Genomic DNA, 18,012 nt, shown 5'->3' on the forward strand with positions numbered 1-18,012 from the left:
TGTAACACCAACCCCCCCTGGGCCCCGACCACCTCTTCCGGTTTATCTCATAAATAGAAATAAGTCTCATTATAATTATTTGTCTTTATTAAATTAAACTTATTTTTTACTCTTTCAGCGCTTGCCAGCCCCTGTCTCCCCTTCTTACAGCAAGAGAAACCACAGCCACGCGCTGTGATCGTCTGGGATCGTACGGGATCGTCTGGGATCGCCTCCCGATCCCAACACCGACTCCCACCCCACAGATGCCAAAAGGAGTCCGACCTGTGGGGAGCAGGGGCCCCCAGGGGCCCCCCGGGGGCCCCCTCTCCTCTGAGAAAGGGGGGGAGGCCTCTAGCAGCTTTGCCGATATACCCTATATGTATAAACGCAACCATGCAGCAGAAGATGAAGCTCCGCTGCTGCTGCTGCAAGAGCAGGAAGAAGATAAGCATCCAGTTGATCTGCAGCAGTTGCTGCAGAAGGAGAAGTTGCTGCAGCAGCAGCACCAAATGCTTGTAAGGCAGCAACAGCAGCACCTGCTGCAGCAGCGACAGAGGCAGCGCGCTGCAGCTCAGGTGTCTAGGGACCTCCTCTTCTCGTTTCCTCGCGAAGCTGTGCAACAGCAGCAGCAGCAGCAACATCAGCAGCAGCAGGAGCAAGAAGACGATGAGGAGCCGCTGCTGCAGCTTCCTGATGTCTCCCTGTCTCCTTCTGTCCCGTTGAGAGACTTCTTAAAGGCAAGAGACTCTGATGCTTCTCGAGAGTTGTTTTCTGCTTCTGCTGCTCTCAGTCCGCAGCAGTTTGCTGCTTCACTTCATCCCCGCTCTCCTCGCACTGCAGAAGGGCACCTCATATCCCCCCCTGCAGCAGCAGCAGCAGCAGCAGCAGCAGACGGGAGGTTTGCTGCTGGATCAAGTGCGCCGCCAGCGTGCGGACTCCCCCTCAGTCCTCATGGGATAAAAAATATTTCTCTGTCTCCTAATGCTGCTGCTGCTGCTGCTGCTGCCGCTGCGGGGCGGCAACAGCTCTTCGGCGTCGAGGACGCAGAAGCAGTAGCAGCAGAAGCAGAAGCAGCAGCAACGGCAGAGGCAGCAGCAGCAGCAGCAGATCCTGTGCTGCAGCGCCCATGCCGCAGCCGCCGCGAGGTGATCTCTTCTGTCTCCTCTTGGGGCCTGAAAACTGCAGAGAGAGCAACAGCAAGAACCCCTGGAGATACAGCAGCAGCAACAGCAGCAGCAGCAGCAAAGAAGTTGGGCGATGCAGCAGCAAACCCGCTATCTCTGGGTATTCAATATCCACCTGCTGACAAACTAGTTTCTCTTGCAGCACCGCAGCAGCAGCAGCTACCGGTGCTGCCTTCCCGCTCCCTGCTGCAGCCTCAGCGGCACCTTACTGCTGCTGCTGCCGCTGCTGCCGTTGCTGGCAGCAGCAACAGAAGCAGCGGCGGCAGCAGAAGCAGCCACAGGAGCAGCAGCAGCAGACTCGAAGAGCGACATATTCCTGCTGTTTCTCCTGGCATTGCTGGTTCTGCTGCTGCTTCTGCTGCAGCAACAGCAGCAACAGGCAGCAGGAGGGTGTCTGCGCAGCAGACGACTGCATCACTTCGGAGTTTTTCTTCTCGTTCTTCTGCTGCAGCATCGTGGGCGGTGGGTCCAGCTGCTGCTGCTGCTGCTGCTGGGGCTCTTCCCCTTAATCAAAGAGCAGACTTGCTGCTGCCTTCTGCTGCTGTGTCTCCTTCTGCTGCCAGCTTCAAGGAGCAGCGCAGCAACAGCTTCCTTGCTGCTGCAGCACCCGCAGCAGCAGCAGCGCCTGCAGCAGCAACAACACCGAGACCACCACCAACACCAGTACCAGCGCCAACTGCAGCAACAGCAACAGCAGCAGCAGAAGGGGAGGCAGCACCTGCTGCTGCTGCAGCAAGAAGAGAACCTGGAGAGACACAAAGCTTGAGGCAATCAGCGCTGCTGCGGATAGAGAGGGGGGCCCACAGGGGATTTACTTCTCTTGGCGCGCATGAAAGAGCAATCTTTGCTGCAGCAGAGGCAGCAGAAGCAGCAAGAATTGCAGCAGCAACAGCAGCAACCAAGCCCGCAGCAGCAGCAGCTGCTGCCGCTGCAGCAGAGCAGCTGCAGCTGCTGCAGTCCTCCGCAGCAGCAGGGGGCTCCCTGGCTGTCTGCGACCGCCAGCCCCTCAGGCGCTCCATAGGGCCCCTCAAGTGGGGCCCGTCAGCAGCAGCAGCAGCAGAAGCAGCAGCAGCAGGACAGGCTGGTGCAGCAGCAACAGGAATATCCCTTGGCTCTCCTTCTAGTCGCCAGGAAGGCCTCTACACTGCACCAGCAGTGGAGACAGCAGCAGCAGCAGAAGCAGCGCGCTTCGCAACTCCTGGGGCCCCTGCTGCTCTGCCGTTGCTGCGCGAAGGGCCCCTGGTGAAGCGCATGGAGCCCAGCAGCAGCAGCAGCAGCAGGCTTCCTCACGCGGATGGAGGCACTGCAGCAAGAGCAGCTTCTCCTCAGGGCAGCCGCTGGCGTCTCTGCGTCGGTCCCTTAGCAGCAGCACTGCGGCATTCTACGGAAAGCCAGCAGCAGGAGGAGCAGCAGCAGGAACAGGAGCAACAGCAGCAGCAGCAGCAGCAGCAGCACCGTTGGGGAGCTCGGGGGCCCTCTGAAGGCAATGCCTCCTTAAAGGGCCCTCTGCAGCTCTCTTTGCCTCATATAAGCCCAGGGGGCCCCCCCCCTTCTGCTGCTGGGGGCCCCTTGCGGCATTCACCCCAAGACCCTGCTGCTGCAGCAGTGCATGCAGCAGCAGCAGCAAACGCATGCACAGGGCAGCTACAGCCGCGCCTGCAGCAAATAAATGGAGGCACTGCCCTTGGACGCTTTAAGGAGATGAAAAGCGCTGCACTGCAGCAGCAGCAGCAGCAGCAGCAGCAGGTGCAGTTGCTGCAGGGCCATACAAGGATAGCAGCAGACAGTGAATTTAAGCCTGTCTCCCCGGAGTGTATGTGGAGCCTCCACGTGCCGTCAGCTTGCCGCTGCAGCTGTCTAGACACCCACAGCAGCAGCAGCAGCAATGGCAGCAGCAGCAAAGTTCGTATGGCACGGGGACCTGAAGGCTCGCTGCTGCTGGAGCTGCGGCGCTGCAGCAGATGCGGCGGCTTCCCGTTGGCTTCCTTCGACTATGGAGCAGCAGCTACCAGCTACGCCCAGTAGCAGCAGCAGCAACAACAACAGCAGCAGCAGCATTAGAAACAACAACAGCAGCAGCAGCAGTAGCCATTCCAGCAGCAGCAGCAGTAACAGAAGCAGTAGCAGCGATTGCAACAGTAGAAGCAGCAGCAACAGCAATAACAGCAGCAGAAGCAACAGCAACAATAGAAGCAACAGCAACAGCAGCAGCTAAAGTATTAACACCAAAAACCCTTTGTTTAAACAGTTGTTGATCGGGGCCCCCCCTTGACTGTGCAGCTGCTGCAGCAGTCGAGGGGGCCCCCGTTTGGAATGTGCATGCGTTTGCTGCTGGCTCTGTTTGCTGCTGCATGCAGCTCAGTTGTCTGTACACCCCACAGGCTGTATGCCCGCCCGTGTGTATACAGTGAGCAGTTGAGGTGTATAGGCAGCTTCAATTGCTAAAGGACTGCGAACGCAGCCAAACACACAAATCGCTCGGCACTCCCAAAGAAGAAATGCAAGAGGCGTAGCTGAGACAAACACACGCAAACAGCAACACCTGCTGCTGCTGCTAATATTGCTGCTGCTGCTGCTGTTCATATTGTGGCTGCTGTTGCTAATAGTGTTGCTGCTGCTGCTGCAGGAGCAAGTATATATATATATATATATATATATATATGTATATATATATATATAGACATGTATATGCTTTCTCTTTATATCTTTGTTTATCTCTTGGCAATTTATTCACTGAGGTTTTATTTTTATTATTTGCTGTCTATTGATTATCACTTAATCTCTATCCTGCATTATTTATTTTTCTTTTTATATTTATTGTTTCTTCTTTATAAATTCTTTACTCCTTATTCTTTATTCTTTATCAAGATTTTAAAATTTGTTTATTATTGTCTACTTGTTGCTGTTTGTTGTTTATGTTTTATTTCCTATTACCTCTTGTTTTTTTTGTTTATTCTTAATTGTATAGCATCAGTTATTTGCTGTTTATTGTACTTTGTTTGGTGTTTATTATTAAATGTTTATTAATTTTATTTATTATATATTCCTCTTTATCTTTAATTGTTTATTAAAATATATTTTTAAAAGTATTTATAGATACTTTAGACAATGTTTACTGTTCATTAGTCTTTATTGTTTATTGTGTATCTATTATATTTATCGTTTGTTAGTCTTTATTATTAATTGTTTATTATATATTGTATTAATTGTATTTTTTGTTCATTGTTATTTATTCTTAATTGTTTATTATTATTTATTGTTTATTACTGTTTATTCTCAATTGTTTATTATTATTTATTGTTTATTATTATTCATTCTTAATAGATTATTGGGGTGTATAGACAGCTCAACTTACCGCTCATGTGCAGGGAATTTAAAAGGAAGAAAGAAAGACCCACGAAAATCAGCAGCAGCAGCAGCAGCAGCAGCACTTCCTAAGTCGCTGTAGCTGTAGAAACATTTTTCTATTAAACCTAATAAATGAAGGCGAGAGAAAGATAGCCGCAAACTCTGTACAAACAAAAGCAGAAAAAAACAAAGACAAACAACCAGATAAAAATAAAGGTACGCATATAAAGATATAATATGAGACAAAGAGACACAAATATAGAATATATATATATATATATATATATATATATAGAGAGAGAGAGAGAGAGAGAGAGAGAGAGAAATAGAGAGAGTAAGAAAGAGAAGCACAAGAGATAGACAGAGGATGAAGCAAGAAGAGACAAAAGAAAGAGACAAGCCTGATTAGACAAACAAACATCAATCAAGCAAAAAGAAACAAACAAATCCCGATGCCCCAGAGAATCAACGAGGGTTTAGGGTTTAGGGTTTAGGGTTTATTACAGGAGAGGATATAGGTCTTCTTCTTGAGTTATGCAGCTTATAGAAACCTGCAGTTTCTGCTAAAACAGCAGCAAATGTCTTAGGTATTACTCTCCTTCGGTGTAGACGAGCCATAGAGACTAACAGCAAATGCTCTGCAAGAGACAGCTCTTGAAATAGAGCTGTCTCCTCCTCTTCGATTGCCTTAGTAAAGACAAACAAACACAGACAATAAAGTAATATACAGGTATTAAACAAAGACAAACAAATAAAGAAAATAAAGTAATATAGATTTAATAAATACAGACAAACAAACAAAGATAATAATACTATGAAAGCGCGAGTAATTAAAGACAAACAAACAAATTAAATAAACCACATAGAGGCACCATTAAATATAAATAAACAAACAAAGAAAAGAAAACAGGAAATGATATAAACAAAGACAAATAAACAAAACAAATAAAACGCAATAAAGATATAAACAACGATGCACGGACAAAGAAAACAAAATAAAATAAAATAAAATAATAAATATATTAACAAACAAAGACAAACAAACAAAACGCAATAATAAAGATAAAAAGCATATAAAATAAAATAAACACAATAAATAATAACAAACAAACAAAGAAAATAACAAACAGAGACAAACAAACAGCAAACAAACAAACAAACAAAACTAAAAAATCAAACAAAAGAAAACAAACAGCCTTCCACAGACAAAAGTAAAACTTCAGCATAAAACAAACAAAGATAAACAAACAAAGATAAACAAACAAAGGTAAACAAACAGACAAAACAAACAAACAAACAAACGAAAAAAGCAAAACAAACAAACAAGAGAGACAAATAAACAAATAGAGGAGACTACACAAACCAAAAAAGAAAGCATAACAAGGCTGCAGAGGCAAACAAAACAAACAAACAAACAAACAAGCAAACACAATTAAATAAACAAAGAAGACTGATTAATTCTGCTTGCTTGCAATCAGCAGGCGCATGCATGAGGGGTGAGAGGCGCAGGTCTGCTGCTGCTGCTTCTGCTCTTATCTCCTTTGTCGTTGCTGTTTTTGCTGCTTCTGCTGCTGCTGCTGCTGCTGCTAGCCCTGCTTACTTTGCGTGGATTGATAGCATCAGCGCAGATTTTCAGTCGCTCTTCTTCCTGCTGCTGCTGCTGCTGCTGCTCAAGTTCAGCAGCAGCAGCGCCTTCTCTGCAGGCGCTGCGCTGCTGCTCTGCATGCCTTAGAGGCGAATGAATAGGAGAGAGGGCCTCAGGGGCCTCGGGGGCCCCCAGAGCAGCACGGCTTGCTGCTGCTGCTAGCTGCGGCAACGGAGGAGACAGCAGCAGCAACGGGCGAACAGCAGCAACTAAAAAGCAGCGGGGGTTTCGCCCCAAAGCCAACGCCCTCCCGCATGCAGCCTAGAAGCACATAAACCACAGCAGCAGCAGCAGCAGCAGCAATTATCCGTGCGTAGCTCCAGGAACAACTCGTGCTGCTGCTGCTGCAGCAGCACCACCACCACCACCACCAAAACTCCGTGGATCAGGTGTGCTCAGGGACAGGCTGACGAGTTGAAGCAGCAACAACAGCAGCAGCAGCAGAAGGAAGCAGAGCAGCAGCAGCAAGACTAAGGACCAGCAGCAGCAGCAGCAGCTTACGATGAAGCTTGGATCGGAGAGTTCTTTATCAAGAGCCGCATTAAAAGATTGTATGAAGCGGGAGGCAATTTGCTTATCCTTTTGTTTTGCTGCTGAATCTGCTGCTGCATCTGCTGCTGCACCTGCTGCAGCTGGGAGTGGTTGTGCTTCCTGCTGCTGCAGCAGCAGGTCTTGCGGCTGTACGCTAAGCAGATTATTACGAATGAAGCCGAGGAGCTGCTGCGGCGTAGCAGCAGCAGCAGAAAGCAGCAGCTTCTGCATTGTGAAGCGGCTTCTTATCCTCTTCTCCATAAAGTCAGGGAGATCAGCAACAGGAGACAAACAAAGCGTGAAAATATGCAGCCCTTCTCCGTGCTGCAGATCGAAGAGAGTGTAGAGCAGCAGCTGCTGCTGCTGCTGCAGCGCGCCGCTGCTGCTGCTACGCTCACGAGAAGACAAGCAGCAAACCTCAGCCCTGTCTAATACCACTACCACTGCAAACCCCAAAGCAACGCAGCTGTCTATCAACAAACTCCGCAGCCGTCGAGCCCAATCCCCGAAGCTGCTGCCTTGCTGCTGCAGCTCTTGCTGCTGCAGCAGCTGCTGCTGCCCTAAACAGCTGCACAGACGCCGCACAATGCCCTGCAGTATCTCCGTGTCGCTCCCATACAAAGAGCAATTCACACGCACCACTAGCAAACGACGCAGCTGCTGCTGCTCCTGCTGCTGCTGCTGCTGCTGCTGCACGAAGCGCAAGGCACACTCAACAGCTGTTGTTGCTCCGGAGCCTCGCGGCCCCATCACTAAAACGCTGCTCTTTTCCTTTAGCTGCAGACAGCACATCAGCTTTGCTGCAAGTGCTCCAGCTACGCCTTCCACAGAGGCATCGCTGCTGCTGTTGCTGCTGCTGCCGCTGCTGCGGGCTCGTAACGAAGCAGCAGCAGCGCTCTCACCCCTCAATAAGGACTCAACTGCTGGCGAGGGGATAAACCCACTCTGCTTCTTTTGTTGTGTCTTGGGGGCTCCTAAAGTTATCTTATGAAGCTCGCCCCTAAGTGCTGCTCTCAGCCGCTGCCGCAGCACGTGCTGCAGCAGCTGCAGCAAATAGGCCCCAGAAGAAAGTCTGTCGTACATCACTTGTGAGAAGGGAAGAGGTCTTGTTGTTGCTTCCTCTTGGGGGCCCCCAGCAGCAGCAAAGCTGCTTCTTTCTGCATTATCTACACCTACCCGCACCCCCACACCCGGCGAGGCTTCAACAGACCCTAAGGGCCCCCCATTAGACCCTAGGGGCCCCTCTGTAGGGGCTGGGGGCCCCTCAGTACCGCTTAGGGGCCCCTCTACAGAATCTATGAGCCCCTCTTCGGGGCTCTGAGCGCTGCAGCGGCGTTTGTGTGGGGGGGGAGGACAGTCAGAGGGGGCCCTCAGCCGCTTGGGGGCAGGGGGCCCTTGCATGGTGATGTGCAGCACCTAAACCCTAAACCCTAAACCCTAAACCCTAAAGTATACGGCAAATGAACAAATGTATGGAGGCCAAGGCTCAGTAGAGGACAAAGAAAGAGACAAAATGACGAGAAGGGTCTGGGAAGAAAGAAAGAGAAGAATAATAAGGATTAGGAGAAGAAGCCAGAGCGATTAAATAAAAGAGCAAAGCAAAGAAAGACAAAAAGAAATAGACAAAGAATGCACAGAATGCAAACAATCGTAAGGGGGGTGGTAGTTGTTTGCAGTGCAGGTGAAGGCGGAGGCGGAGTGGAAACCCTCGAAAACAAATAAATAAAACAAAGTTAATTTGTTTTGCTCAAGCCAATTCAACATTTAAAAGATATTATTAATCATTTTTTCTCTTTTCCCCCTATAAACTGCTGCATAACAACACAGTCGGCAGCAGGGGGCCCCCCACCCATCGGGGGGTTAGGGTTGTGCGGGGCCCCCAGACCAGCTGTATAAACAGCCACTGCAGGTTGATTAATTAAGTTATAAAGAAATGTATTCATTTTTGTTATTATTTTAGTTAGTTAAATCACACTGAGGAATTAAAATGCCTCTTAGATGGAGAGAAGCGAATAACGAGCAGCCACTAACGAAGATATTCAAAGCTTGTTGCAGCGTTTGCTTCTGCAGCAGCAGCAGAAGCAGCAGCCAAAGCTGCAAAAACTGCACCTGCAACAGCTACAGCAGCTGCATCTGCAGCAGAGAGGAAGCAAGCTGTGCTTCAAGTTTACCTCTAGCCCTCGATCGCTGCGGGGAGCAGTCGTGAGGTGCAGCAGAGTCAAAACAATAAAAGCAATGAAAAGAGTTTCTTCGTAAATGTAGGTAGCCTCCCCTCAACTCTCCAGATGTCCTGGCTCCAGCTGCGCAACTGCCTGGGTCTGGCAAACAAAGGGGTGGGCGTGGGTTGAGTTACAGCGCACGTAGCTGCATCTCCTGCTGCAAGGCGACCCCACTGGCAAACACAAACAAGCCCTCTTTTCTGCATGCACTTACCCTGTTTATTATTGTTACGGGCCTAAACGCCTTCATGAAAACCAGTCTGGATCCGGGTAGAAATGCACATACGAACCCCAAACGGGCCCTGCTGCGCCTGAGCTTCCTCCGGGCCTTCCTTCAAGCAGGGCATGCGCTCTTATGCCTTGGAAGCAAAGAGTCACAGAGGAAAGAAGAGAAAAAGATTCTAAGGATAGCGAACAACGAGCGGCGTCTGCAGTTGTCGCTTATTTTTGTTGCTGCTGCTGCCGACCACAAGATGCTGCTGCTGCTTCACGGGCCTGCTCCAGGCCAGTAAGGCTCCCTCTTTTATGCATCTGGGTTGAGAGCACCTAGTTGATGCGGGTCAACCCAATCTTATTAAATGCGGTAAGCCGCTGCGGAAGCAAAACTTTGGTGCTTGCTAGGGGCAGGCGCCCAGCCAGCCACGGAGAGGGCCCCTCCCCAAGAATGTGAAGGAATAAAAGTCTTGCCGGCGGCACAGTCTAGCTACACATAGGTAGAGGGACGGGCGCAGAGCAACAGACGAGACCGAACAATGAGCAGCAAAAGGTATTCGGTCGAGTCTGTTAATCTGCAAAAGGTGTGCACGGCCCAGCTTTACTCCAACCAATGCATGCGCACGCATGTAGTTTTAGCCGGTGAGTCAAGAAAGACTCTTGCAAGTCTCCTTGACGGATTGCTTCATGCCAGCGACCGGGGCTGCAACTGTTCGGCGAACGTCGATTGTTGGGCTCTCATGTCTGGTCTTCATGCACCTACTTTAAGCACTCCTTTGCTGCTGCAGGATGTGTATGGAGCTCAGCTCGACAAGCTCATGCATAACGGGGGCTGGATTCCAACAACCAGGTTCAACGTCTGGTAAGATACATTGCACATTGTTTCTGTATACACCAAGGAGGCCGGAGAGCAAAGGGTAGAGGTGTGCACTGCTGTATAATGAAGTCATTCTACAAGAGGGAAGAAATCAAGCAATGGTGATGAGTCGTGTTGAGTGTAGAGTGGTAAACAGTGCACATGCATGCGCTTGGTGCGTTTAGTTGGACCCCGGGGCTTCGGCTAGTTGTTCGCTGTGGCCATTTTATTGTTGGTATTAAGCCGTGAGATGAATTTATGCTAGAAGAACTAACAAACTACGGCCCCCTGTCAGTAATGATGCCTTCAGGAATGCTGTAGAGCTTCCAAAACATTACTCAAAGAATTATGCCACTCCCTCTGCTGTCGCTCAACTCTGACGAAGGGTGGAGTGAGCATAGTGGCTGACTCTATCTAAACCGCCATGAATGCCACCTAATGATAGACCCACTATGAAATCCACTGAGATCTCCGTCCACATCCCCGTAGAAACCTTAAGGCTCTACAAAGGGCTGGACACGAAAGCTTTCCGTTCCCTTCGCCCGGTACATTCCAAAGAAACGTAAAGACTTTCATTTGCTTAGTAGCCCATAGAAAGCCACCAAAAGGAGCTGATCACCCGTTAGACTGTTGTGTTGACTCCACCAATGCGCACGAAAGCACGATCGTGCACTCTGCACGAATCTCCTCTACGACGCGAAGGTGCGACGTACAGACAGCGAGTCCGCGTAGGTTTCTGAGACTTGATTGTGAAAATCAATTCCTCTGGAGCATCTAAGCGCCCTCGTCGGCTTACAGGATGCGTGGCGGGTTATATCTCCATCTATACGAACTCTCCAGCTCTAACCCTTTAACCTAACCCTTTTCTGTTGCGATTTGTACCCCGCCTTCTACCTCGGCTCCACCGCGCTCAGCCCTTCCCCTTTCCCTATTTTTTCGGGCTATGCTTCAGGCTTTGGGGATGGTGAGGCTTCCCCAAGCCCACAATGATGTTTGTTGGTGGGTGCTGTTCACCACGTACTTTTCGTTGGGTAAGGAAGCTCGAACGAAACGGTGCCACCCAACCTCGGTCGCACAGCACTGAACGCTGCACACTGTCAACGGCCGCGCCACTGATTGTGCTTGCAGCAGCGAGATGCACGCATGCAGGGAGCAGAGTAAGACAATCGGAGAAGCAGCAGCTGTCGATGTTTCCCCCATTCTTTCTTGCCTCCATCATTTTGCTTTTCCTCTTCTTTGTTCGGATCTATGGAACGTCTCCCAAGCTCCTTTCCTTCGCTTCAGCCATTCTTTGTAAGATAGCCAGGTCCTCGAGGGGCTGCGCTGTTTGCCTGAGAGTGGAGGAGTAGATGAAGTATACTGTCTCCGACGTTAGTGCGAGCAATTACATTGCATTCAGGCTGGAGAGTGAGGTCATCGAAAGTGTTCAACAATTGCCTACAATATTAACTCGCCCATCAGGTATGACTTGGTTATGCTGGCGTCCATGGAAGCCTTGCAGCAGCAGTTGTAGCAAAGCATGCTGCAACCCATCAGAGAATTTGCCGCCTTCTGTCCGCAACTTCCCCAGGCTCATCTGCTGCTACTGTGCAGATAACTCTTGGAAACTGAGGGGGGGCGGGCACAGCTGCCTTTTTATTATTATTTATTATACGTTAAGTAAACGAATAAAACTCTTATTTTTGTTTTTTCGTGTTTGATGCGGGTCTTATTGCACTTATTTATTTTATATTGCACCTCTTATTTAATTTATTCTCCTCTGCTGCGTCTCCTACTAAAATTTTTTCTTCTCTGCTAAGAGAACAGCGGGACTTGCAGCAGGGGGCCTCCGCACTCTCTGTGGTTTGTTGCTGTTTAGACCAAACCCTCCTCTTTTAATCATTAAAGTCCTGGAATAAAATAAACGATAAACGCAAATAGATTTTATAAATGCTTTATAAAAAGACTGCTTGCTGAGGGCATACACCGGCAGGCGCTGCTCTGGGGAGGGGTGAGGCTTGCAGTAAATAGTTGTTTCTCAAGACAACGAAAGGATTTGAAGGAGATAAATATATAAATTAATTTAAATAATTAAAAAAGAAAAAGAGATAACTATGGGAACTCTACAAGTGTAGATACGCATGCAACGAGGAAAAGGGAGGGGGCTGTGTGGGGTTGCATGCGTTGTCTCTTTTTTTTGTTCCTATTGCTACTCTGTTTGCGTCTGGTTTATAATAAATAGAGTTTGAACAATTTAATTAGCACCCAATAGGCCCCTGAGCTGCGGTGTCTCCGCATCTCTTCAGCTGTACATACACTCGAAGGGGACTCTCAAGAGAACAAAGCGTGCATAGCTATAACAGCATAAGTGAGCTCATTATTCCTTTATTTCTTTTTTCATTTATTTACTGTTCACTACTCAACGGATAATTACAAAGTCTATAAGGGCAGTCAGAACCCGAGAGGCTAAAATATAGCTCCAGAAGAAGGTTTTCTCTTTGGGCTCTGTTTAATTTTTTCTTTTAATTCTTCTTAAGTGCAGATGCAGGCTTAGGGTTATTCGTTTAAAAGATATATTAGAGCTGTGTGCTGCTGCTTTGTTCGTCTTCAAGGGCAAATGGCGCCGAAGAAGAAAGAAGAAGTGGAGGAAAAGATTCTGCTAGGCAGGCAAGTGCATACGTCATATGTTGTTTAAAACTGCATTGTCTCGTGTTGTTTTTCTTTTAATATGCACTGTTTTGCGTTGCTTTATTTATAAAAAAAACATCGTTGGTTTAAATTTTTTGTTTTGTGGAATCCGTTATTTTTAGTTTTTTATTGTTTAATCTCCCTCATTGTTTTTGTCTAGTTTTGTTCTTTAATAATCGTGTTCTTGCTTTGTTTTTCCCCTCAAATATCATCACTTCTTCTTCTTTATTCTACGAACACCATTTTTTTTGTTTTGTTGTTTTGCTTAGGAATGATTTCTTTGTGTTTATTTTCCCCTTTCTATGCAGTTGCTGTCCCTCGGCACAATGTTTCAGCTCCATTGTTTTTTGTTTTGTTATTTAATCTTCGTTATTTTGTTTTGTTTTGTTCTTTAATTATTAATGTTTTATGTTCTGTTCTTTTATTGCGAGGGTTTAGGGTTTAGTTTTTGTTGTTTTGCCATTTAAATCCATCTAAATATCATTGTCTTACATTGTTGTTTGTCTTTCCGTTCTTTGCATTCATTCAATCTATTCAAAGCATTTCCCCCTTTATTACTTCTCTTCATGAGAGTATTACTTGTTTCCTCCCTGGATTTATTTCTTTTACTGTAATGTCTCTTTTCTACTCGCACTGAGGTGTATGTACAGCTGGTGGGGGGCTTTGTGCTGTTTGTGGGGTGTACAGACCCCGAAATACCTTGAAAATGGGGATGGTTGGCCTCCCTAATGTAGGAAAGAGCACCACATTTAATTTGTTGTGCAAACAATCCGTACCTGCAGAGAATTACCCCTTCTGTACTATCGACCCCCATGAGGCACGCATGAACGGTAGGTTTGTTTGCTTGCTTGCTTATTTATTTATTTATTTATTTGTTTATTTGCCTGTCTGTCTGTTTGTTTGCTTGTCTATCCGTTTGTTTGCTTTCTTTGTCTTGTTTGCTTGTTTTGTTTGTTTCGATTATTTATTTGTGTGTTTGCTTGTTTGTTTGTTTGGTGGTTTGTTTGTTCGTTTGTCTTTCTGTTTGTCTTTTTGTTTATGATGTTTGCAGTTTGTTTATTAAAGTGAACAAAGTAAACACCGCAGATAATTCTTCAGACTCGCATCCATTAGAACATCACCATCAGCAGATCTGTTTCAAATCCATGTGTAGTATTATTCAGATATTACAGAGTATTAAAGGGCGAAGAAAATTGTTTAAATGATAGCAGAAAGCCCCTAATAAGCCCTTCATGCACTTAGGAAAAATAAAAAAGAACAACAACTCCACTGACACCTCACGGGGCAAATAGAAAGATGAAATATATTTCTTTTCTTTCGTGCATGCATGCATGCATGAATTGTTTTGCGTGTGGTTGTTGTTGGGGTGTCTGTACAGTTCCTGATGATCGTTTTCGGTGGTTATGCGGCCACTTTAAGCCGAAGAGCGAAGTGTCTGCCACTTTATCTATTTTTGATATCGCTGGTCTTGTGCCTGGGGCTCACAAAGGGGAGGGACTTGGTAATGCTTTTCTCTCTCATATTCAGGCTGTAGACGGCATTTTTCATGTTGTAAGAAACACTAAAATGCAGCTGAAAAGAAGCATTCGGAGGGCTATAACTTGTTTAATTGCTTGCTGATTGTTTGTTGTTTCGTTTGCTTATGTGTTTTTTTGCTTGTTTGTTTTTGTTTGGCGGTGTATTGGTTATTTGGCTGTTCTTTTGTTTGTTTGTTCTTTGCCTGTCTCTACAGTTCAGGGGCTCTCCGGGTGTCTCTGTCAGTGGTTGTTTGTTTGTTTGTTTGCCTCCTTTCTATAACTGAGCCGTTCAGCTGTCCCCATCTGATTGCTTGTTTCATTTCTACAGTTGTCATTTGTGGTTGTGTCTGCAGCTTTCTCTGTCTTTGTCTCTGTAGTGGCTCTTTTAAATCTCTCCCTCTATTCCGCCCTCTCTTCGTTTGTCTCTCTTGAGTGTCTCCCCAGCTACTTGTGTGTTGTGAGCTGTCTGTCTCCTTTTGCCTGTCTCCCCTTGTCTGTCCCTTCAGAGACTGTCCTGTCTCCGAAGGGTGGTGTATGTGTAATTGTCTTCCTGCGCTTCGGCGCATTTCTTTTTGGTGCTGCTAGTACTTTCGTTGCTGCTGTTGCTGCTTCTCTATTATTACGATTGCTGCTAGGTTTGCTGCTACTGCTGCTGCTGCTGCTGCTGCTGGTTTTGGTGGTGCAGGTGCGTGCGTTCGCTGACGAGGAGGTGGTTCACAGTGAGGGAGAAGTAGACCCTGTGAAGGACTTAAATACAATTTCATCAGAGCTGCGTTTAAAAGACTTAGAACGGGCTCAGCGTCTTTTGGAAGACGCTCAGAAATCCTCTCGACAGCAGAAGGCAGCAGACAAGGCAAAAAAATTGCAAGAAGAGGTCTTGCAGGCTGTGATCAAGCTGCTAGAGGAGGGGAAGTGGGTGCAGCAGGGTAAGGAAAGGCAGCAAAAAGCTGCATTGTCTCCCTCTTACTGCTACAAGAGTCTCAATATCCAGCTGTCTCCTCCTGTCTGTGTTGTTCGTCTTTTCTTTTTGCTGCCGGCTTCCCTCCTTCCTCTGCTGTGGTGCTGCTGTCTGGGGTCAAGTGGAGTTGTTTGTAGATGAGCCCCTTCGAAGGCCTCACGTTTTCTTTTTTTGCGCTTTTTCTTCTTTGCGATGCCTTGCTGCAGGGAACTGGAAGGCGGCAGAGGTAGAGATTTTAAATGAATATCAGTTTCTAACTGCTAAGACGGTCGTCTACTTGGTGAACATGAGTGAAAAAGATTTCATTCGACAGAAGAACAAATGGCTAGCAAAGATACATGCCTGGGTCCAGGAAAACGTACAGGGACCCATCATTCCCTACTCTGCTGTCTTTGAAAATAAACTCGCTGAACTGCCAGACGATGAGGCGAGAGAGAATTACATCAAGGTACAAAGACGAAGGAAAAAAAATACCTCTTCTGCGGTGTACAGACATCTCAATGAGGGCAGCTGCGACATCTTTTCAATTCTACTTTTAATTTAGCCAGTGTTGCTTTTCTGTTGGCTTGGATGTGGAGGGGTTGGGGCCTGATGCTGCCTTCTCGTCTTCATCTTTTTCCTGTTTATTTGTTCTATAAGCTTTGCGTCGTCCGTCTGTTTGCTTCCTTTTCTCTGCTCGTTTGTGTATATGCTTCTTGTATCCATATTTTGTTCCTTTACAAGCCAAACAAACAAAAAACCCCCAAGTACACATGACAGCTTGAACACCTAAAAAACGGGGAAGCAGCTTGGTTGTCGATTTGCCTTCTGATATGCCTGTTTGCTTTGCTCCTTTTGGCTTTTGTTTGCAGAGCAGTGGGGCTTCTAAGAGCATGCTAGACAAGATTATCCAGACCGGTTATCATGCGTTGCATTTAATCCATTTCTTTACCTGTGGGGAGGACGAGGTGAAGTGCTGGACAATTCGTGCAGGTAAGACATATCTCCATAAGTCTCGTATCTTTTGCTCTTTTTCTCTTTTAAAAATGCAAAAGAACGGCATTACCATTCATTAGATGATTAGGAAAACAGTTCATTGGTTATCTTCCTATTTTATCTTAGCATCACCTCTCCACCTCTGCCTCCAAACAATTATTAGTTAATTGGTAGACTGTAGGCAATTAATCCGAGCTTCTTTGAAGAACGCAGATGAGGGCGGCTGTTTAGTCTAGTGGTATGATTCTCGCTTAGGGTGCGAGAGGTCCCGGGTTCAATTCCCGGAACAGCCCCTTCCCTTTTTCGTGTTTCCTTATTTCGTTTCGATGTGTGGTAGAAGTCCATTTATCCGTCGAATAGGAATAATATATATAATATATGCATATGTAAGTGTGTGCATTATATATATGATGTATATATGTATATAATACGCATGCGCCTTTATATATATATATATATATATATATATATATGCCTGTTTGCATGAACTGTACCTGAAACCATTCTGAGATTTTGAAGTCCCGAGTTTTCAAAGTATGCGAAGACCTGTATGTTGATTTATTCATTTGTGTTTACATTTCTTAGTTTGCAACTGCACAGTAATTTGAGACGGCGTATTTAATGAAATAAACAACATAAAATTCTAAATGTACTGGAGGATTCTCCCCTGCTGTTGTGTTCAGGTACAAAGGCCCCCCAAGCGGCTGGAGTGATTCATACGGATTTCGAAAGGGGTTTTATTTGTGCTGAGGTATATAAATACAGCGACCTCGTTGAGCTTGGCAGCGAAAATGCAGTTAAAGCTGCGGGAAAATACCTGCAAAAAGGGTGAGAAGAGACTCCGCAAGTCTATCATTTTCTTGTCAAAATATATAATATATCCATTACGCCTATCCCTGCTGCAAACAACTCCTATGCATGCACGGTTGCTGTTGCGGCATCTGCTTTATTTTATCTCTCAGCTTGATTTCTGATGTTTTTCTTTTGTTTCTTGTCTTTTAATTCGCATTTATTATTTGTTGAATGCCTTGTGATCTGCAGGAAGGACTACGTAGTTGAGGACGGTGATATAATATTTTTTAAATTCAATGTAACAAACAGCGGAAAGAAATAAATGTCTCCTTAGGGGTTGTTGTGTTTGGGGGCTGCACCAGAGCCTTACAGGAGCAGCAGCAACAGCAGCAGCAACAGCAGCAGCAGCAGCAGCAGCGGGACATCTTTGGTGGTATATCGCTGCAGCATTTCGCATTTTGTTGCGATGCTGCTGCCGCAGCAGCACAAGCCTTTCTTCAGCTTGTTTTAGTCATCGTATGAAGCTTGTTTTCTTCTGATCGAAGCAAACACACTGTCTTCTCTAAAACCTTTTAAAGTATCTTTTCTGGTATTATATATTTATATTTCTAATGGTGCAGAGTTTTTCATGTTTTCCTTGAGCCGTCTTTATCAAACCATCCCTTCACCTTTCGCTGCTCTTCCGACGCAGCATTACCTTCATTAATGTTGTATATATTCATAGATAAAAATATAGATGTAGAAATATCGATATATAGGTATAGATATAGGCATAGATGCATAGACATATAAAGATATACGTATAGATATAGATGTGGATTTTATATATATAGATATAGATACACAGATATAGATATATAGATATAGACATACATATACATATACATATACATATACATATACATATACATATACATATACATATACATATACATATACGTATACATATACATTTACATAAACATACATATATATATATATAGAGAGAGAGGGAGAGATATATAAATATGCAGCTATAGGAAGATTGGTAAATTGAATATAATATAAATGTTGGCGCTGCCTGCAAGCCTCTGCAAACAACGCTTTTCGCATTATTTGTAGGCAAGAATAGCTCTCATGGAAGTA

At 46.0% G+C, this 18,012-nt stretch overlaps 3 protein-coding genes across 3 annotated transcripts; 2 read left to right on the forward strand and 1 right to left on the reverse strand.

Annotated features, from left to right (window-relative positions):
* Nucleotides 1-245: 245 nt before the first annotated feature.
* On the forward strand, nucleotides 246-3,191 carry EAH_00023980 (hypothetical protein, conserved; the record flags this gene model as incomplete). Its single annotated transcript, XM_013396789.1, has 1 exon — nucleotides 246-3,191. One exon carries the CDS (start codon nucleotides 246-248, stop codon nucleotides 3,189-3,191), a length of 2,946 nt encoding a protein of 981 aa, XP_013252243.1.
* Nucleotides 3,192-5,988: 2,797 nt separating this feature from the next.
* EAH_00023990 (hypothetical protein, conserved) lies at nucleotides 5,989-8,091 on the reverse strand (the record flags this gene model as incomplete). The annotated part of the gene is made up of 2 exons (XM_013396790.1): nucleotides 5,989-6,420; nucleotides 6,661-8,091. 2 exons carry the CDS (start codon nucleotides 8,089-8,091, stop codon nucleotides 5,989-5,991), a joined length of 1,863 nt encoding a protein of 620 aa, XP_013252244.1.
* Nucleotides 8,092-13,351: 5,260 nt separating this feature from the next.
* EAH_00024000 (GTP binding protein, putative) lies at nucleotides 13,352-17,409 on the forward strand (the record flags this gene model as incomplete). Its single annotated transcript, XM_013396791.1, has 7 exons — nucleotides 13,352-13,475; nucleotides 14,024-14,196; nucleotides 14,848-15,088; nucleotides 15,327-15,568; nucleotides 15,972-16,092; nucleotides 16,779-16,923; nucleotides 17,250-17,409. The coding sequence occupies 7 exons, from the start codon at nucleotides 13,352-13,354 to the stop codon at nucleotides 17,407-17,409; spliced, it is 1,206 nt and encodes a 401-aa protein (XP_013252245.1).
* Between the last annotated feature and the right edge of the window lie 603 nt (nucleotides 17,410-18,012).

The sequence above is a fragment of the Eimeria acervulina genome, genomic scaffold (assembly GCF_000499425.1).
Source record: "Eimeria acervulina Houghton genomic scaffold, Eah_scaff186, whole genome shotgun sequence".
NCBI classification, from domain to species: Eukaryota; Apicomplexa; class Conoidasida; order Eucoccidiorida; family Eimeriidae; genus Eimeria; species Eimeria acervulina.